This window comes from Chelonia mydas, chromosome 14, assembly GCF_015237465.2.
Source record: "Chelonia mydas isolate rCheMyd1 chromosome 14, rCheMyd1.pri.v2, whole genome shotgun sequence".
Lineage (NCBI taxonomy): Eukaryota > Metazoa > Chordata > Testudines > Cheloniidae > Chelonia > Chelonia mydas.
The window spans coordinates 36,929,187-36,950,589 of record NC_051254.2 but is presented as its reverse complement, the minus strand read 5'-3'; the positions used below and the strand labels follow the sequence as shown (position 1 = coordinate 36,950,589).

The following is a 21,403-nucleotide window of genomic DNA, read 5'->3' as shown; positions in this document are numbered from 1 at the left end:
AGGAATGTCGTTTTTCCAGTGCTTAATTTGTGCCAGGGCTTCCCAGGGGTGAGCCCCAGACAGCACCTCTAGGCCTGGCAGTTCACAGACCCCGTACCTCTGGGCCTGGCACTTCAGAGCCCCAGCCAGTGGTGCGGGAACACTTTGGATAGTGGGGGTGCTGAAGGTCAGTGCCTTTATCCCTGTCCCTTTATCCCCCCTCCCTTCCGAGCCGGCATCAGGGACCCGGGGGTGGGGGGCCAGCAGCTGGGCCCTGGGCCCTGGTGGACCAGCAGACGGGGCACAGGGTGCCGGCAGCAGAGCCCTGGCTAAAGCCTGAGGTTCTGCAGCACCCCCTGTACCACTAGTTCCCACGCCTATGGGCCCAGCACCTCTGGGCTGGGCAGTTCAAAGCCCCGGCACCTCTGGGCTGGCTGCATCAATTATGAATGTGAAAAAAAAAAAAAGAAATCCCCCTGGGAGTTTCTGCCATAGGACTAGGAAGGACAAAGAGAATGTATTTACATCTCAGGTAAACAGACCCCTCAAGCTAAAGAGAGAGGGTGTGACCCCCATCCCTTGCACCAGAGGGGGCAGGAATTAAACATTTTGCATTTTAGCAGACAGACAGCTCTGGCGGGGGAGAAAGAAGCAGGACCCTGCCCTGAAAACAGAGGGCCTGTTGCCTGGCTCACAGCTCGAAATAGACTTTTGTCTGGAGATCACCCTCAGAAGAATCCTTTTCAAAGGTTCATTGGATTCTGGAAGAGATCGATCCAGCCACTGTGTTTAAATGGAACTGTTCAGTGACTCTGGGGAAAAGTAACAAACTGTTGCACATTGACTCCTTAAAGGGAGAACAACCTTAACATTCCTCTGACTATTCCAGGACAGGGCTGGACTTTACAGAACACCCCTTCCTGGGGACCTTCGGGGCTGGGCAGAGTCAGGGCTCTGAAACCTGAAAAGTGGGGGTGGATCTCGGACCCCAGGCTCCAACCCCTGCATCTGCTCTGCTAATTTTATCCCTACAACCTGAGCCCCTCTCCCCGCCCTCCTCCCCAACCAGAAGTCAGCTGACCCCCACTCTGAGACTTGTTGCAGTGTCTTCTTTTGCTTGAGTTTTTGTTTTATTTTTGCAGTGTAGATAGACATACCCTGAATGAGGCAGGGTCCTGTGTTAATGAGCGCTGCAGTGTGTGATCCTGTCATTAAAGATCATATAATAATGCACAGACACAAGGGGGCTGAATAAACAAGGCCCAGACATCCTTGATTCTGGCCCTGCCTCAGACTGCTTGACTTTGCACCGTTCAGAACATCCTTTTACTGGAATATTTTGAGGGTAAAGTGGATAGAAATCCCCTCCAGTTTTCCTGCTCTACCATAGAATTATTGAATAGGAACATATTACATCCTCCAATCTTGCCCCTTTTCTCTCCAATAGTCAAATATTGTGGTACACATTTTCCCTTTTATTCACTTACTCAATTTTACTGCACTCCACTCAGATGTTGATCACTTTCTCCCTGTTGAAGGATTACTAATATAATCTCTGCATAAAGATCACTTATTTTTCCTTTAAATACCCACTTGATACAAAACCTTTCTGATTTTTGCTTTTTTCCTGTCGACTTAGCCAATTTGTGTAAATCTTCTCAGATTTTTCCTCATTATCAAATGCTGCTATAAATTCTACTAGACATTCACAGATTATTTCTCTCTGGAATTACTGAATGATACCAAATTCCCTCAGTTTGGGAGGAAATTGACTGTGCTGAGTCATTCCCACAGCGGGGGGTTGGGGTTTAAACCCGACAAGGATCAACTTTCCCAGCGACATTTGAAAATGGAGATGTTTCCTCCCTGTTCGAGGAGCTGTGGTGTTGATACGGGGATGTCTCATTCCCAGCAGTGGGTAAGATGTTAACAAATCCCTCGTTCGTAGCTCCAGCATTAAACAGAGAAGTGGGGTTTGGATGCAGTTAGCCTGGCATCCTCTCATGGTAAAAACAAGCTGGATAGAATCTGTTGCCATAGGGGGGAAATCCCTGCTTCACAGTCTTTTAGGTGCTTTAAGGATGGTACTAACTGTGCTTTTGAGGGAAAAAGAGAATAAATGAGGTGAGACAGGTTGGAGGTGTGGCTGGAGTCCAATCCTGCTCCCTATGAGACAAAAGAAAACAACGACCCACAAAAGGGGAGAGAAAAGCTCAGCAAAGAGAAATCGCAGCCTCCGGTGACGGGGCTCAGTCTCCCTTGCAGCCTCACTGCAGGAGAAAGCTGGGCTGATCAGCCCCTCTGAGACGTGGCAAACTTCTCTCCGCATTGGGCTGGCTAAGGCATTGCTTGGAGCTGCCTCTCTGGTCACAGGCTACCGGCACTGGTGCAAAATGTGGCGCTGCCTTGGCTGGCTGAGCCGGACGTGCAGGAGAGAGAAGGCAAAAGGAGAGGGAGAGAGCAGAAGAAATGGGGGCGGGGGGGGATGATGCATGTGAGATTTCAGCTTTAACATTCCCTCCCATCTCCACAATCTTTCAGCCTCTAGCCCCAGCGATTGCAATGGGACTGGGGTAGAATTAGGCCGGTGATGAGGTAAGTACCCTGTACGCTGTGCGGCCGTGCAGCAGGCTATTTAGCGCCGCGCAGAGAACCCACCGGGACTTGGGGACCTGCCGCGGCCGGGAGAGCGGTGCCCCTCCCCCGGCCCCATCCTACTCCGGCCCCCAACCTGCCATTGCCAGGGCCGCCACCCAGCGCCAAGTATGCTGTGGTCCGGACCTGCTGCATCTGGCGTGCACCTACCCCATCCCATCCCGGCCCGGCCCCGCCCCAGCCGCAGCGGCCTGGCCCGGCCCCGAACCTGAACCTGGGCGGCCCAGCCCAGAGCCAGCCGGAGCCGCGGTGCCATAGTGCGGCCCGGACACAGCTGCGGCAGCCCAGCCTGAACTGAGCTGTGGTGGCGTGGTCTAGCCAAGCCCGAACCCAGGCAGCCTGGCCTGGAGCCAGCCATGCTGGCCTGGCCCAGACCCAGCCACAGTTGGGGCACCCCTCCCTGAATCTAGCCCTGGCCCAGACCTGCAGGGATATTGATAATTGTCCTTGTTCAAAGAAAAAAAATAAGTTGACAAGGGGTAGAAAAAGGTTAAAATTTAATTGAAAAGGAGTGTTCTTGCAAATCAACATTTCTTTCATGCAGCCCTTAATAAAATCTGAACTACATCCTGGCAGACTAATCTAACAGCCAAGTATGTGACCAAACAGCCTTTGGGAACAGAGAAAAAGCCACCACACAGGCTGGTCGATAAAACATTTTCACATTCATAATGTGAAATCCCAGAGAAGCTGGAGACTCAAAATCCAGAAAATGAGTGAACCCTTTTTCTTCTAAAGGGGCGAGACCTGCTTTACTTCTCGCCTCATTATTTCGTCGTGTTACTTACACAAGTTTTAGCATCATCATAATAAACCAAAAACTCACAAACCAGCTTCCCATCTACAAATGATCTGGACTAGCCTAGACAAACACTGAAAGCAATTTTACCAAGAGATGCAAACAGGGCTATGAGATCAGAAAGGCCAAAATGTGCCTTCAGATTCATTTGGATTCCCTTCCTGGTTTGTGACACTTCCTTCTCCAGCCCTCAGGGCTCTGACTTGGGATCACAGACATCAAACCTGTGATTCCTAAGTATGGAGAGCCAGGGAAGAGGCGGAAAGTGACACCTTGGGAGGTGCAGGGGTAGAACGGGGACAGGATAAAACTCTCCATTGCTGGGACAGAGGCTGCTGTGTCGAGAGTGGAGGGTGACGGTGCTGGGGGAAAGAGGGAATCCCTCGGACTCACCCCATCACCCTGAAACTGCACAGAGGCTAAAACACCACATTTTACTGTCCTGGTTCCCACTTTTTTAGCATCTGTTTAATTCTGGCCCATAAGGGAGAAAATGTACACACACTAAATGCTTTTCAGCACGGCCTCGAGTAATGTGAGACTATCTGGGAATGAGACAATCCAGTCCCAAAAGGGGGAACTAAGGGACTAACAATCTCTCTGATCATGGAGGGGATCAGAATAGATAAGATGCTCAGGGTGAGTTTGTCACACTCTCGGAGTGGTTCACAATTAGGAGTGCCCACCTCCAGGCAGCCTGGCAGAAAACCAGGCAGACACCTCAAGCTGGTGGGACATTCTGTAATTAGATTTCACCAGGCCAGTGACATATGTGAACTCCTGGATCACTATCCCTGTCTTACCCTAGACACACAGAGAGTACTCTTTGACTCTCCAGTCTGTCTTGCCACCCAGACTAACTGGACTTTGTGATAAAAGGTCACTTAAACCAAAAATCACGTCACATCACGTTGCTCCCAGTCCCAGGAGACCAGTCACTTACCCCAGAGTAATTGGTACCCTAGATCTTACACCAACATCAACGCTGGCAGCCAATTCTGTAGTAAACCAACTAAAGGTTCATTAGCTAAGGAAAGGAAGTGAGATCTATTGAGAGGATAAAGCAGGTAAAATGTACGCACAGGTGAGTCAGTTTGTAATTCCAAAGGGTGGCAGTGATATAATAAACTGACAGTTTCCCCAAAGTCTTTTCGGGGTACCCAGATTGTCTCTGGGGAGCTCCATTTTCTATCCAGGACACTTCCCTGGAAGAGTCCAAACAGTCCAGAGGTAAAGGATCTTTCCTTGAATCCATGCTTACGGCTTCCTCTCACACAAAAAAAGGCTGACAGGGTCACTACCCACACAGGTTTTTCCTCTGATGACAGAGAGTGAGGAAGGCATTTTGATTCTTTGACCGCCGATCCTCACGCACAACGCCCACTTGCTTTGAAATTAGCTCTTTTCTGTTCAAGTTCTTCATTTACATTCCACGAGGCTTCTTCCTCGTTTGATGGGTTATTTCGTTACAGGTTTAAGAAGATCTGAGATAAAAGGATCAGGTCCTAAGAATTTTTCGAGAGATTTTTGCAGCCTCTCGTGAGCAGGCAGTCCTTGGGTGAACAATAAGCTTTTGAAGTAAGCTTCTATTTCCTAAACGTCACAGGTAATTAATTACAAGGATTAACATTAGGTAATTATCCATAAAGCAGTTCATAGACAGTTAACCACAAACTTTAAAGAGACATACAGAAAATTACATAATTACACTCAAGTTTCATCTAAATGTTAATATTTCCTGTTGATCTCTGACTTAACAGAATACAGCCCTAGACAGGAACCGTTTGTTTACATTGCTGACCTCCAACAAGATAAAGGTAAACGCAGATTACTACACTTACCATCTTCTTCCAGATCGTTGACAATAAAAGTTTACATTTCAAACTTCTAGTCTATCTAATGTGGCATGGCCCTAATTACCATTTCCACACTTTTCGAACATGTCTCCAAAAGTTGAGTCTGAGTCAATTATCCTGCAAGTTTCTTAATCCTTTCTGGCCGTGTGTCACAGAAGTTTAGATCCTGTGTGGATTCTCCCATGTTTAATGAGGTGTGATCTCTGTGTGAAACATTTCCCACAGTCCAAGCACTTATGGGGTCTCTCTCCTGTGTGGATTGCCTGATGTCTAACAAGAGCTGATCTGTTTGTGAAACTTTTCCCACAATCCAAGCAATTATGGGGTCTCTCTCCTGTGTGGATCCTCTGATGTGTTATAAGATATGATCTCTGTGTGAAACTTTTCCCACAGTCTAAGCACTTATGGGGTCTCTCTCCTGTGTGGATTGCCTGATGTTTAATAAGGTCTGACCTCCATATGAAACTCTTTCCACAGTCCAAGCACTTATGGGGTCTCTCTCCTGTATGGATTGCCTGATGTTTAACAAGGTCTGACCTCCATACAAAACTTTTTAAACAGTCTAAGCATTTATGAGGGCTCTCTCCTGTGTGGATTGCCTGATGTGTAACAAGAGCTGATGTATTTCTGAAACTTTTCCCACAGTCAAAGCACTTATGGGGTCTGTATCCTGTGTGGATTACCTGATGTTTAACAAGGTCTGACCTCTGTATGAAACTTTTCCCACAGTCCAAGCACTTATGGGGTCTGTATCCTGTGTGGATTGCCTGATGTTTAACAAGGTCTGACCTCCGTATGAAACTTTTCCCACAGTCCAAGCATTTGTAGGGTCTCTCTCCTGTGTGGATTGCCTGATGTTTAACAAGGTCTGACCGCCGTATGAAACTTTTCCCACAGTCCAAGCACTTATGGGTTCTCTCTCCTGTGTGGAATGCTTGATGCTTAACAAGGTCTGACCTCCATATGAAACTTTTTCCACAGTCTAAGCACTTATGGGGTCTCTCCCCTGTGTGGATTGCCTGATGCTTAAAAAGGGCTGATCTGTCTCTGAAACTTTTTGCACAGTCTAAGCACTTAAGGGGTCTCTCTCCTGTATGGACTGCCTGATGTTTAACAAGGTCTGACCTCTGAATGAAACTTTTCTCACAGTCCAAGCACTTATGGGGTCTCTCTCCTGTGTGGATTGCCAGATGTTTCACAAGGTCTGACCTACGTATAAAGCTTTTCTCACAGTCCAAGCACTTATGCGGTCTCTCTCCTGTGTGGATTGCCTGATGTTTAACAAGGTCTGACCTCCATATGAAACTTTTTCCACAGTCCAAGCACTTATGGGGTCTCTCTCCTGTGTGGATTGCTTGATGTTGAACAAGGGCTGATCTCCATGTGAAACTTTTCCCACAGTGCAAGCACTTATGGGGTCTCTCTCCTGTGTGGATTGCCTGATGTTTAACAAGGTCTGACCTCTGTATGAAACTTTTCCCACAGTCTAAGCATTTATGGGGTCTCTCCCATGTTTGGCTTATCTGATGTGTAATTTGTGCTGACTTGAAATTCAAACATTTCCAGCACTCAAGGGATTGATAGGGTTTCTCTCCTGTGTGGCTTCTCCACTGGTTATTGAGGTCTGAGCCATTACTGAAGCTTTCTCCACAGTCCAAGCATTGAAGGGGTTTCTGTCCAGTATGGATTGTCTGATGTGTCACAAGGTGTGATCTCAGAATGAATCCTTTCCCACATTCGAGGCACTGATAGGGTTTTTCTTCCTTGGGATTTGTCTGCTGGGCTGTGGGATCCTTGTCTCCTCCCCAACATTTAATGGATTCATCCACTTTCTTCTTTGGGTGGTTTCCCAGCAGCCTCTCTGACGCGTGCCAATATCCCCAGGCTTCTCCCTTTTCCAAGCACTGGGAAAAATTCTCTTCAGCTCTTCCCACAAATGTCCCCTGTGGTTCCATTTCCCCAGGAACGTGCTCATGATGATTCCCCTCCTCGTCCTCACTCCCTCGCTCATCACCTGCTGGGAGAGAGACAATCCAGACAGAAGTCATTGTGCCGGGGAGAAAGAGGAATAGCACCGAGGGAAAACCCAACACGCTAATGCTGTGAAGACAGAGCAATTGGATTCTGCCTCCAAATCCCGCCCAAACACTCAGAGGGAAGGAAAGGTGGGAAGGAAACTCGTGTAGCTAACAGGACGGGTGGAGAGCCATGAGCGATATCTGCTGACTCCAGCCATGCTCTGGGTGAGGTAAGGAAGAACTCAGGGCTTTTACTCACACCACATTTTTGGTATTCTTAACATTTTCCTTCATTAGCCAGATGGTTTCTATGTCAGTCCTCACCTGGGCCGGCGCCTCTTGAGATCTCTCTTTCCTCCGAGGCCTGGAGATCGGGCACCCACGGCTCTTCCCCTCGTTCCAGCTGGGTGATCAGCTCAGGTTTGGGAATAGGAAACCCTGCGCAGGGGGTGAAATCAGACCAGATCAGGGTGCATGGAGGGTTGAGAGAGTGTCTGTCATAAAGGGCATTCCATGTCCCGGTACTGTGCTGAGAGAACCTGGAATCCAAGGGGATGGGAACATGGTCACTGAGCCCCCTTGGGGGAGAGAGACTTCTGGAAATGTGGGGAGAATTGTTACGCCCGCACTAGCAGTTCCCAGGATCCGTGCACTTTGGGGGCTTTGCTGATGCACACACAGCTCTAGAGTTAAACCCCTGCCTCCTTCTAAACCTCCCTATGGCTGGAGTAATTCTCTGTGCGACTGAGAAACAATACAGATGGGAGAATACATGGCTTCTCCCTCTTGAAAGCTGGAGGGATGGGGATGGTTTTGCACGTCCATTATGTCTGACACCCTTATCCCATCGGTGAGGGTATGGAGATGCAGGTCTCTCTCACACAGCAGCTGTGGATTATAGAACCCATTACCCTTCAATCTAACTGACCAGGGAAGAACCTGACCAGATTCAGCAATGCAGGCCCTACATTTTCTAAAAACTGAGGGGACGGAAATCCCTTACCCAGTGAGGTCACTGTCTCATAGATCTCTTGCATGACGTCCCTGTAGAGGGCTCTCTGACCAGCGTCCAGCAGAGCCCCCTGCCCCTGGGTGAAATACACAGCCACCTCGTTGAAGGTCACCAGCATCTGAAACAACAAGAGTCCCCCACTCAGCACCTGCTGCCCCTGCCACAATCACACTAGTCACGGGAAAGGAAGAAAGAAAAAATAGAATCACCTCGGAAGCTCTGGAAGGACCAGAGTAGCAGAATTCCTCCCCCACCCTGCTCAGAGAAGCCCGGAGGCTTCAGGGGGTGGGGAGAAGGTGAGAGCTGCTTGTCCCCCACAGAAGACGGAGCAGGGCAGGGTCTTCTCATTTCCCACACGCCTGCCAGCCACAGGCTGATACGGGAAGCAGAGCTCTGAGCCGGGGACAGGGACAGGATTCCCGACATCTTCCCTTCGTATTTCACAGCAGCCCCTGGCTATTCGGTTCAGGCTCCAGCACTGGGAGTCTGGAAAATGTTTCCAGTCCTGCCCAAGGGGGTTGTGTCCTGTTTGAGAAATAGGGGAATGTCCCGCTGCGCCCCCGCCCCCCAACTGTCACTGGGATTGCTCAGAAAATCAGCAGGTTTATCACACCCTGTCCCCTCCCTGCTTCATCCTGTGTCTTTCCTGCACCTCCCCCTCTACAACACCCCCCTGCAGCTCCCTGAAAATCCCCTACCTGAGCTGGCTCCATCACAACCATTTCCATTCCCTGTACCCTGGAAGACGGGACGATCTGCAGAGAAATCTGGACGTGATTCCTCAGCCTGTCAGGGCGAGAGGGGTGATGGGGGGAGGTTACAGAAGAGACTTGAGTCCATTTCACACCCCGATTCCCCCCAGGCTCCCTCCTTGCAGACACATGCTCTGGACTCTGCCATGCTGCCAGGTCAGGCCCCTCCCGGCAGAACTAAACTCACCGGGGACACTTTTAAACCCTCCCAGTAAGAGCATCCCTGCGTCAAATGCTAGAAAAAGAGGAAATCAAAAGAACCACTTAGGGGGCTCCCTATGACATTATCGTGTAACCCCCTGTAGTTACTCCCCATCTCCCCTGGTAGTGCGGTGTTCAGCAGAGCCAGCAACTGGCTTTTCTTCTCTCAACTCCTCCCCTTCTTCCCAGGAGAGTCAGTCTGCCCCGGGGGTGCAGGGAATGGATCCAGACAGATCTGGGACCTGGGAAACTCCCTCCCCACTTCCTGCTCCTGCTGCCCCTTCCAATCTCTCCTTTCTCCCTTTTTATCTTCTTCCCTAGTCCTGGGAGAACTGCTGACTGCCCCATTGTCTTGAGCCTTTGCTCTCATTAGGCAGATTCGCCACTGCTAACAGGGGTTTGAACCTGGCTGTGTCCATGGGCACAGCAGCTCTGGGACCTGCAGACACACAGGGAGCCCCCTCCCCTTGTAGGCCAAACTCCCAGCAGGTCCCTGAAAGGGGGCCTTTGTGCACAGTCACTTTTCTGCCCAGCCCCAGCCCTGTCCCCCGGGTCTCTCCATCACTTGCAGGCTCCAGCTGGGGAGCTGGAGACCGAAGAGCCAGGAGTTGCCCCAGGGACTGGTTCCAGCCACTGGAGAAAGTCCCCACCCAGGCTGGGCACAGAGGGGCTTTAACAGACATCTCTCCTCTGCTGGGTAAGAAGCAGCATCTCAATCTGGAGTCCCCGGTTGAAACGGAGGAGGCAGCAGCTTGTGACCCAGGGAGCTCAACTCCAGAGCGCTGATAACATGAGCAGGGAGAGACGCACACACCAGCCTCCTCCTCTTCCTTAGCAATAACCGGAGCCCTTTGGTGGCAGCAGATAAGGATGAGTCTCCCTGGCCTGCACCTGCAGCCCCCAGGGACAGGCAAGCAGACGCTGATCTTTTTCACTAGGAGGGTGGTGAAGCACTGGAAAGGGTTACCTAAGGAGGTGGTGGAATCTCCATCCTTAGAGGTTTTTAAGGTCAGGCTTGACAGAGCCCTGGCTGAGACCATTTAGTTGGGGATTCGTCCTGCTTTGAGGAGCAGGATGGACTAGATACCTCCTGAGGTTCCTTCCAACCCTGAGATTCTATGATCTCATTGGCCCAGCCACACTCACCTCCTGCCAGAGCCAGCAGTGACTCGGGTCTGACAATGGGTCTGGCTGAGATCTGAGTCCTGCATGGAAATCAGACCAGGGCCTCGAGCAGCCCCAAACACTCAGGAGACAGACCCCAACATCACGAGTGTGTCTTTTTTATTTTTAAATCAAATCATAAATTGGAAGCAGGGTGTGCGGGGAGGGGAGGAGGCTGCCTGTGGATATTTTCCTTGTCGCTTCTGATTCCTGAGGGGAGAGTGTCCTCACCTCACATGCTTGTTTGACCAGTTCCAGGAAAAAGATTGCCCATGACTGCTGGGTGGGGAAGTCCTTCACCCTCTCCTACCCCATAGGGTGGGGAAGCTGCCCTTGTATCTCTCCCCACCCCCCTGCCTTCTCCCTCCCCCAGCCAGTCTGCACTTGCTCTCACCTTCTCCCTCCAGCCTCCCCTCCCCACATTCCCCCTTTCCCTCACAGTGCCCCCCCATCACATCTTCCCTCTATTCCATCCTCATTCCCCTCAGTCCCATAATTCTCCTCCTACAGCCTGACTCCCCTGCATTGCTCATTCTCCCTGCCCCCCATTCCTGCCCCCTGCATTCCTATTACTCATCTCCTGTAACCTAATGCATCCCTGTTCCCCACTCCTGCACCTCTCTAGCCTCCTCCTCCTGAAGCCCGGTGTAAATGGGAGGTACGGCTGTCTGGGGGGCGGGAGTAAAGGTCTCTCTTACCTTCCCTCCAAGCGGTGCCCTCCCTGGGAGCAGGAGCTGAGGCCCGGGAAGGGGGCCCTGGCTAGGCTGGGGTTACTGCACTGGGAGAGGCTCCTGGGAAGCAGCGGGAATGTTCCTGCCTTACAATATAAACCTCTCCTGTCTGCAGCCAGGGATTTTGCCAGGAATGGGGATTCTGCACAGCAGTGACCAGTTACTGCAGTAACTGCCATTCACTTCCTGCTGCTGGGAATGAGGGACCCCACTGATTACTCCCACATCACTCCAGCTCCTTTTGGGTCCTAGCCATAAACCCATTCAACTGAAACCTCCCTGCCCCAGACCCTGCCCCTCAGAGCTTCCACATCCCTTGACCACAGCACTACGGGGGCTTCATCCATAAAAGCCACCAAGTCAACGGGAGAAAAGAAAGGAGACATTCTGATCCCAGGAAGGGGGAGAAGGGGCATGTCTGTGGAAACCCATGATTGTTCCACAGAGTCCCCAGTATCAACCGGGATTCAGGGGTGAAGGGGTCCTGGTCCTAAAGAGGGTGCCCACAACATTAGGGGGCACATTTCGCGGTGACACTGACCCTGTGTGTGATTCGCTCTGGGAAGAGACTGGGCCAGGCAGACGTTTGGCAGAGACGGTCTCTGGCCTCCACACGAGGCTCGCTGGCGAGCGGCTGCTCCTGGGGGAGTTTTGCACGATTGCACGCGGGCATAATGACTGAGCCATGCATATGTTTCATTTTTTGGGAAGAAAAAGCTCTCACTCCGATCTGTCCCCCCTCCCCGTGTGGCTGCCCCAGCACGGCCCGGGCTGGCTCCCCCCGCCCCCAGCGGGACCTGGCGGCCGCTTGCCTGGCCCCGGGGCAGGGAATCGCAGCCAGCTCCGCGGGGAGCAGCCCGGGGCCAAACCCGCCCCCTGCAGCCCGGGGGGGCGGGTCTCTCTTACCTTCCCTCCGAGCGGGGCCCCCCCGGGGCAGGGGCCGGGCCGGGTAGGGGCCCTGGCCGGGCTGGGGGCTCTGCCCTGGGAGAGGCTCCCGGGGAGCAGTGGGCAGGGCCCGGCTGGAGGTTCCCCTCTCCCGGCTGCAGCCCGGGCTCCGGGCTCCCAGCACCAGCCGCCGGGGCTCGGGGATCTCGCCGGGAGCCTGGGAGCCGGAGTCCCCGCAGCGGCTGCGAGTCACTTCCTGCGGCCGGGCCTGAGCCCCGCGATCCTCCCCCCAGAGCCGCCCCCCAGCCGCTCCTGGGTCCTAGCGATCAACCGAGGGCGCTGCAGCATCTCTGTGCCCGGCTCCTGTTACACTCACAGGCTCCAAGGTCTGAAGGGCCCGTCGTGAGCATCGAGCCCAGGGTTTCTCAGGACCAAATTTTTGGTGGCCTCAGAGTGCAGGCAGCAGCTCTCGCTGATGGCCGCTCTGACACTTTTCCCTAAAATACTTCATTAACTTTAGCAAAACCCATGAGATGTGCACAGAGGCAGGGGGCGGTAACGTGTCTGTACCCGGACACAAGTGTCCAGGGTAACAATGTTGAGGTCAATGGGGGATGAGCCCCGCAAGCGGCTCTCCATCCCTGCTGTTGCTGGCAGAGGCGCGGCCAGGGGGTTCTGCACGCTGCCTCCGTTCCCCCTCCCCGAGCGCTGACTCCGGGGCTCTGAGACCTGCAGATGGAGCAAGAGGGGGGACATGCCACTGCTTCCAGGAGCTGCTCGAGGGAAGTGCTGCACAGAGCCTGAATATGCCTCCCGCGCCCCACACTCCTGCCCCAGCCCTGATCCCCCTCCCGCCCTCCAAACCCCTTGGTCCTAGCCCGCAGCACCCTCCAACACCCCAAACCCCTCATTCCCAGCCCCACCCCAGAGCCTGCACCCGCATCTGGAGCCCTTACCCCCGCCCCCAGGACCCAGCCCTGATCCCCCTACCATCCTCCGAACCCCTCGGTCCCAGCCTCAAACCCCCTCCTGTACCCCAAATCCTTCATCCCCAACTCCACACCACAGCCTACACCCCCAGCCAGAGCCCTCACCGCCCCCCCACATCCCAACCCCCTGCTCCAGCCCAGAGCTCCAACCCTGAACCCCTCAATTCTGGCCCCACCCCAGAACCTGTACCCACAGCCCAGAGCCTGATCCCCCTCCCACACCCAACCCCCTGCCTCAGCCTGGAGCCCCCTCCAATGTCCATCACTAAGTCTGGTAATTTTGTCAAGTTTCCATTGTGCAACATGGTGGTGCTGACCCCTACAGAGAGCTACGTGGGGGAATGGTCCCTCTATTGTGGGGAACTTTCCTGGCTTATACACCCCACCCCAGTGGAATTGAATAGCAGAAGAATCTGAGTCCTCGCTCCCACTCCCTTCATCCAGAGGCCTGCCTGACCCCAAGGACTCCCCTTCCACTCTAGTCCCCATAACCCTGACAAGGCTGGGCCAAGGATTCCTGAGGGGCTTGACCCCCAATCTTCTTGTGATCACTCAAGACAGGGGTGACAGTGTCCCCACTGCGGGGTACTCTCTTCGCTCTGGACTCTTCCCTGACACCTTCACTGACCATTGCACAGAGTTCAGAACAAATAAAATTAATTAAACAGCAAGTAATTAAAATAAAAGGAAAAAAATGGGAAAGGTGAAAGGAAAACATGTCACCCCGCTCTGTGGGCACGGGGGGAACCACAACCAGCGTCTCTGAGATGTAAGGGCAGTTCCAAGTCTGCTCCTCACATGTCTCAGGCCTCCTGCCCAGGCCCTGGCTGTGCTGCAGGGATGCTGCGGGTCAGACACGTGCACTGACGGTGGCCACACGCCCTCAGGCTTAGGTGGCAGGACCCTTCTTCCCAGCGTCAGCCTCCTCCTGTCAGGGTTATGCTCCCCCTCCAAGTCTGGCCTGCGAGGCCCCTTGGCTGGGGGCATCTCCCTACGTTGGGCCCTCTGCCCAGGGTCCCCCTCGCTCTCCCCAGCTGCTCACCGCACCCGGCTCCAGACTGGCCCAGCCCCAGCCCCAGCTCCCCTCTGCCTCAGCACTGCTGCTGCCTTGCCTCCAGCCCCGCTCAGGCTGCTGCTCTCCCCTTAGCTCTGCCCTTCTCTGGCAGGCAGCTCCAGCTCACACAGGACAGGCTCCTGACTCCCTCATTGGCCTGCCTGCCCTGTCAACAAGGTTGACCTAGAGCATTAGCCTCTCCCCATCGGCCCTGGGGACCACTCTCAGGGCCTTGATTTCTCATTGGTCCTTCCCTTAGCTTTTGGTACTGGGAGGGGGCCAACCAAAACCCCCCCATTAAGTTTCAGTAAGGGGCCAACAGTCCCCTTACCCAGATACACACCAAAATCATTGTAATTTATTTATTGCTAGCTAGTAAGTCTGCTGCTGTGAAAAGTTATATTTGTTTGTTTCTTAATATTTTTCACAGCCTCTCAGCTAGCTATATGGGTTCCCAATTTGGTAAATTAAAAAACCCAGACACTCCAGCAGGAGTGCTGGAACCTCCCCACCCCACCTCTTCCCCCGAGGCCCCACACCTGCCTCGCCTCTTCCCCCTAAGGCTCCTCCCCCATCCACTCATTTTACACCCTCCCTATCCAGGTCAGGAGGGACTTGCCTGTGGAGCCGGGGCTGGGAGCTGCAGCCGCCCAATGCAGGTAGGAGGCAGCCCCGGCTGAGTAGGGGCTGGTGTGGGTGATGACCCAGTGCCTCCCCACCTGCAGTAACTAGACTTTGGGTGTCTAGTCAGTAGATCTGACCAGACAATGTCAGGTTCCCTTTTTAACTGGACTTTCTGCTCAAAAACCGGGCAATTGGCCACCCTATCATCAGCACCCAATGTGCAATAAGTGCTGGGTACCTGTCAGGGACAACTTCTGCTTTCTTATGGTGGGGGAAGTAACCATGGGACAGTCGGGTTAGACTCATTTCTGACCAGCAGGGAGGAATTCGTTGGTCTAGATGAAATTACTATAAGGTGGGTGCACAGCCGGTTGACAGACTGTACTCAGAGTAGTTATTAATGGTCTGGTTGTCAACCTGGCAGGGGAATGATGGAGGGGGAGCCCCAGGTGGCTTTCCCACACTCCCAGCAGGGAACGGGGAGTTGAAAAGCCGCAGGTGCCGTCCCCCGCTCTTTACGGAGAAGAGGGAGTGGTGGACAGGAGGAGAAGAGCCTGTGGGGCAGCTAGGCCCCTGGGAGGGAGCCATAGGCGCCAACTCCATGGGTGCTCTGGGGCTGGAGAACCCCCGGGGGAAAAATTATCAAGTGCTCCGCACCCACCGGCAGCCAAGCTCCCCGCTCCTCGCCTCCTTCTCCCCACCCCCAGAGCCCCACATCCCAGCTCCTCCCCCTCCCAGCGCTCCCTGCCCCCTGCCGCCTTACAGCTCTTTGGTGGCGCTTAGAACTTTCCTGGAGGGAGTGGGAGGAGCAGGGATGCGGGGCGCTCAAGGGAGGAGGCGGAGAAAAGGCAGGGCAGGGACGGGGACTTTGTGGAAGGGGTGGAATGGAGGTGGGGTGAGGGCAGTGCAGGGGCGGGGCCAGCGGTGGGAAACCCACCGGGCAGAGGGGAAGTTGGTGCCTATGGCGGGAGCTGCGGCTGGAGATGACAGACTGGGCTCTCAGCTCCCCACACTGCCCCTCTTCGGTTGGTGGAAGCACTCCTGGGCAGGACATGCCCCAGTGACCCAAGGAGGGTAGTGTGGACATCAGCTATTGCAGTAAGTACTGTGGTGGCTCTAAGTCAAGCTAATATAGGTCACCTTAGGTTTGAAGTGTAGATGTACCTTTACAAGCAAAAGGATTTCTCTCACCCAAGAGCTTTCAGCAGTCCATGCTCACTGGAAAGCCTTCCAGCTAGGACCACTTCCCTCAGTTCAATGATGCTCCTATTGTCTTTCAAGCGATCTTGCTACTGTGAGTAGAGATGGGGAAGGGGACGTGGCCAGAGGCTTTTCCCCCCCTTCTTATATTCACAGCCTTTATAGTGGAAAAGTCTTTGCTGGGTCATGGCGTCAGGCAACTCCATGGCGTATGTGAGCTCCAAACCGTCCTTCGGATGAATTGTAAATTTCTTTGTTTACCCCCTTCTTCCTATTGGTGGACGGCCAGATAAGAGTTTTCTAACACAGATGGTCAGATCTTTCTCGTCTCTGAGGAGTTAGTCTGTGGGCGTTCCCCACAACGACGACATATTTCAGCAACAAAGAGCGTTACCACATGTCCGGGTTTTCCCGCAGAGCCTCTTTTTTGAACCTGCTTTCTCTGTCCGAGCGGGATTTTCCTATAACAGCAAATGTCCAGGGGTTTTGCAGAGCAGATGGGCTGCAGCTCAGAAATGGCACTGATTGGTCAGCTTCCCAATTGGTCTAGTTCCTGATTGGTCCATTCCCCTACAGCTGCAGGCAATTGATTGCTGCCGGATCCCTCCCACCCAGGCCCCAGCCCTGGGCAGGTGGTCCCACAGGTAGGTGCTGACGGACGGCTGTCGCTGCGTTCTGGGCTTGTGTCAATGCCCTGCCACTGTGACAGTGATTGACACTGCCCTCACTTCGTGAATACCCCCACCACACCCCCTCCAGCACCCACAACTCTACCCTCCCCCAGGCTCCCACCCCTCATCAGTGTCCTCTTTTTGGGCACCTGGAATATGGTCACCCTAGTAACAAACATACAGTAAAATCTCACCATTCTACATGCACTGGTGGTACATACATTTCGATGGCATAATATTCAGCTGATCATGAGTTTTCCAGTGATCCCTCACCAGGCACTCTTTGTACACTATATATCATAACCATAGGCAAGTGGTGAACATGGGGCACAGGGGGTTAGTCACAAGAGGGATCAGTGTGGGGTGAGTGGGGCAAAGAGAATCTCTGTCATCACAACTCAGGACACTGGGGTACAGGGGGAGGGGGTGATCAGCTGGGCTGTCAGGTTCCTCATTTCCCTCTGGCCTCAGTGATGGGGGTCGGCCTGACTTAAAGGCTGCCCAGGCCTGTTGACATCCTCGGCTTCTTTCTTGCCTGAGCCCAACCTCGGCATCTCAGCAATAAGGAGACACAGCCCCCTCCCTCTATTATTTTTTGGGGTGTCGTTCATGGTCCTTTAGATTTCAGGGACAGCTTCACACGACACTCACAGGCCAAGTCTAGTCGCTCTCTGGCTCTAATGCAGCGAATTCACAGTTCTCAGCCTCAGCCGTCTGGCTTTGAGGAGCAAACCCAGCAGTTTCCCAGCTCTGTTCCCCCTCGCTTCTCCCCCTCCAAACTGTATCTCACATCACTGCAGGGATCAGGCAGTAACTTCATTCCTCTGTCTCCCGCACTGTGACTCTAGCTTGCACCATCAGTGGTTGTTTTGAGAGATACTGATCACTGTCATTGTTCAAACCACACACAAAAATCTCATGACAAAAGGTCAGATAAAGATTAAAATAACAAAATCTAAAAAAGGCCTATTCTGGCAAATGATCATTTGTCTCGTGAAGTCCTCAATAAATCTGAGCTACATCCTGTCAAACTAAATATCAATGTATGTGACCAAACAGCCTTCACGAAGAGAGAAAAACCCACAATCCAGGGTGGGCTATAACACACTTTCATGTTCATAAAGTGAAGTCTCAGAGAATCCTTTAAGACACAAAATCAGGAAAATAAATTTATCCAGTTTCTTCTGTAGTGGCTAAACCAGCTTCACTTCTCGTCTCCGTGTTTGGTTGTATTAGTTGCAAAAGTTTTAGCATCATTATACTAAAAGAAAGAGAAAGAAAGACAAATCTTCCCATCTACAAATGATCTGGACTAGCTTAGAAAAAGCCAGGAACTAATTTCACCAATAGGTGTAAACAGGGCTATAGGATCTGAAAGGCCAAACTGTGCTTTAGGTTCAATGGGATTTCCCCGCCCACTCATAGGTCTATGACCCTTTCTTCTCCAGCCCTCTGGAGTCTGACTTAGGATCATAGACATCAAAACTGTGATTCCTAAGCTTGGAGAGCCAGGGACATGGTGGTAAGTGACACTGTGAGAGACAGAGGGGTAGAATGAGGAGAAGATAAAACTGTGACAGGTTGGATCACAGAACCCCCCTTGGGAACTCCCAACTGACGTGCCAAGACTACTTTGGCCCCTGCTTTCCCTGCCAGCTTGGGGCTCCAGCACCCTGTCTTGTTGAGCCAGACACGCCAGTCTGCTCCAGCACAGATCCAGGGTCTGAACCACATGTCCCAAAGCTGCAGACTTAACTGAAAGCAACTTAAGAAGTGTTCCTGTCTTTAACACTCAGATGCCCAACTCCCAATGGGGTCCAAACCCCAAATAAATCCGTTTTACCCTGTATAAAGCTTTTACCCTGTATAAAGCTTATACAGGGTAAACTCATAAATTGTTTGCCCTCTAGAACACTGATAGATATGCACAGCTGTTTGCCCCTCCCCCCAGGTATTAATACATACTCTGGGTTAATTAATAAGTAAAAAGTGATTTTATTAACTACAGAAAGTAGGATTTAAGTGGTTCCAAGTAGTAACAGACAGAACAAAGTGAATTACCAGGCAAAATAAAATAGAACATGCAAGTCTATGTCTAACGCAGTAATAAAACTGAATACAGATAAAATCTCACCCTCTGAGATGTTTCAGTAAGTTTCTTTCACAGACTGGACGCCTTCCTAGTCTGGGCACAATCCTTTCCCCTGGTCCAGCCCTTGTTCCAGCTCAGGTGGTAGCTAGGGGATTTCTCATGATGGCCTCCCCCTTGGTTCTGTTCCACCCTCTTCTATATCTTTTGCATAAGGTGGGAATCCTTTGTCCCTCTGGGTTCCCACCCCTCCTCACTGGAAAAGCACCAGGTTAAAGATGGATTCCAGTTCAGGTGACATAATCACATGTCACTGTAAGACTTCATTACCCACTTGCCAGGACACACATATACAGGGAGACTTCCAAGTAAAACAGAAAGAAAAGGAGTACTTGTGGCACCTTAGAGACTAACCAATTTATCTGAGCATGAGCTTTCGTGAGCTACAGCTCACTTCATCGGATGTAGCTCAGGAAAGCTCATGCTCAAATAAATTGGTTAGTCTCTAAGGTGCCACAAGTCCTCCTTTTCTTTTTGCGAATACAGACTAACAGGGCTGTTACTCTGAAAAGTAAAACAGAGCCATCTACAGTCAATTGTCCTGCTTAATGGGAGGCATTAAGATTCCAAAGCACCATTAATGGCCCCCACTTTGCATAACTACAATAGGACCTCAGAGTTATATTTCATGTCTAGTTTCAGATACAAGAGTGACACATTTATACAAATAGGATGACCACACTCAGTAGATTATAAACTTTGTAATGATACCTTACAAGAGACCTTTTGCATGAAGCATATTCCAGTTACATTATATTCGCAAAAAGAAAAGGAGGACTTGTGGCACCTTAGAGACTAACCAATTTATTTGAGCATGAGCTTTCGTTATATTCACACTCATAAGCATATTTTTAAAAATCATATAGAGTGCAACATCACACTGTCCATTGCTGGGACAGAGGCTGCTATGTGGAGAGTGGAGGGTGATGGTGCTGGGGGAACAAGGGAATCCCTGAGACTCACCCCATTGCCCCGAAATAGCACAGAAGCTAAAACACCACATTTTACTGTCCCTGCTGCCACTTTTTTAGCATCTAGTTAATTCTGGTGCATAAGGCAGAAAATGTACAAACACTAAACGCTTTTCAGCAGGGCCTGGAGTAATGTGAGACTATCTGGGAATGAGAAAATCCAGCCCCACAGGGGGAACTCAGGGACTAAAAATCACTCTGCGAATGGGAGCGGGTCAGAACACATAAGTAAGGGTACAATTTTGTTATGGATTCGCAGAAGTCACAGAATCTGTGACTTCCAGAGACCTCTGTGACTTCAGCCCATGGTGGCTCGGAGCTGCGGGGTTCCCCTGCTGCGTGCAGTAGCAAAGAGCTGCCCCCTGGAGCCGCTGCAGGCCGTGAGAGTATCCCGCAGCACCCAGCTGCCAGGGGTGGCCACCAGATCTATGAGTCGCTGCGGGGGGCAAGGCCCCCCCACAGTTCCCAACTGCCATGGGCTGCAGGGGCCCCAGAGCACTGAAACACGGGAGGCAGGAGGCCCATGCAGCTGCAACCAGGGCCCCCACATCTGCCCGGCTGCCATGGGACCCCAGAGTCCCAGGAGCAATGGGTGCTGCAGACTTCTTCCTCTCCATTTTGTCACGGATATTATTAGTAAATGTCACAGACAGGTCACGGGCTTCTGTGAATATTTCTTTATTGCCCATGACCTGTCTGTGACTTTTACTAAAAATATTGATGACAATATCTTAGCCTTACACATAAGATGCTCAGGGTGAGGTTACACTAGGAAATCTGGTGGAGGGTCACAGAGATGCTCTGGCTAATCCCGACCACATTTCCTACCACAGATAAATGCTCGGAAGCATAGGTGGGATCTCTCGGCCTTCCCCAAATGGCTCTGTGGGAATCAGCCCCTCCCAGTGCTGCTGTCTGAATGCAGCGGGGGCAGGCAGATGGGGCAGAAGGGGAGAGTGAGGAGAGGCAGCACCTCTCTACCCCTGTGCTCTTCCTCACCTCTTATCCCATGATCCCCAAACGTTCGATAATCCAGCACCCAGCTCCCCCTGCTTCCCAGCTCCACCAGCCCCAACCATTCAATCCTCGGTTTCCTCCCCAAAACCCATCCTCCTGGTCCCTCAATATTTGATCCCCAGAGCCCAGCGCCCTGGGGGATTGGGGGAGGGGAGGAGTTACTAACCCCCAGGGACTCTCCCCCTACAGGGAACAGGTCCAGGTAAGTCGGGGAGCCCAGCCCAGGGGCTGGTGGAAGATGGGGGGTGGGGACAGGGGTCTAAAATGAAGGTGGGGCCTGGCCCAAGTGTCCTTCTCCTCATTTCCATGTCAGGGGGATCCCGGCTGGGAGAGGAAGGGAGAGGGGGGAACTTCAGCCAGGCAGAGGGAGCATCTGGAGGAGTTTCTCTCTCTTCCTTCCCCCACCTCTGGCTCATCAGCTCAGCAGCCAGGGCTGTAGCAGGGAGGAGGTGCTGATTGGGGCCTCTCCTCTGCTTGGGGTTTGCTTAGACCAGGCAGAGCCAGAGGGTCACTGACCAGCTGCTGCTCGGCTGCTGCTGTATCCTCACCCCAGCGATGGGTAGCTGGGTCCTTGGGAGCCAAATGCCCCTGTGTGTGGGAATGAGGAAATGGGTTTGTCACCATTGCCAGCCCTTGTCAGGGCACTCAGAGAATTTCCCTGCTGTGAGGAGGAGTC

At 52.4% G+C, this 21,403-nt stretch overlaps 3 protein-coding genes across 5 annotated transcripts in view; 1 reads left to right on the top strand and 2 right to left on the bottom strand.

Annotated features, from left to right (window-relative positions):
• The window catches only part of LOC102936186 (butyrophilin-like protein 2), a 1,677,894-nt gene that overhangs the window by 784,561 nt on the left and 871,930 nt on the right, over positions 1–21,403 (top strand).
• Positions 1–21,403, bottom strand: part of LOC114020220 (butyrophilin subfamily 1 member A1) — a 1,361,724-nt gene that overhangs the window by 692,636 nt on the left and 647,685 nt on the right.
• On the bottom strand, positions 4,507–11,977 carry LOC102935277 (zinc finger protein 250). Of its 3 annotated transcripts, none has more exons than XM_043528110.1 (6): positions 11,709–11,945; positions 9,018–9,105; positions 8,311–8,437; positions 7,632–7,745; positions 6,667–7,306; positions 4,507–5,742 (listed from the first exon to the last, which is right to left on the bottom strand). In XM_043528110.1, exons 1-6 carry the CDS (start codon positions 11,852–11,854, stop codon positions 5,439–5,441), a joined length of 1,419 nt encoding a protein of 472 aa, XP_043384045.1. In that variant the 5' UTR covers positions 11,855–11,945; the 3' UTR covers positions 4,507–5,438. The 3 variants fall into 3 exon arrangements, with proteins under 3 accessions (XP_043384045.1, XP_043384044.1, XP_037770655.1); XM_043528109.1 differs by having other exon boundaries at positions 4,507–5,754; positions 6,259–7,306; positions 11,709–11,939; XM_037914727.2 differs by lacking the exons at positions 4,507–5,742; positions 6,667–7,306 and having other exon boundaries at positions 7,711–7,846; positions 11,709–11,977.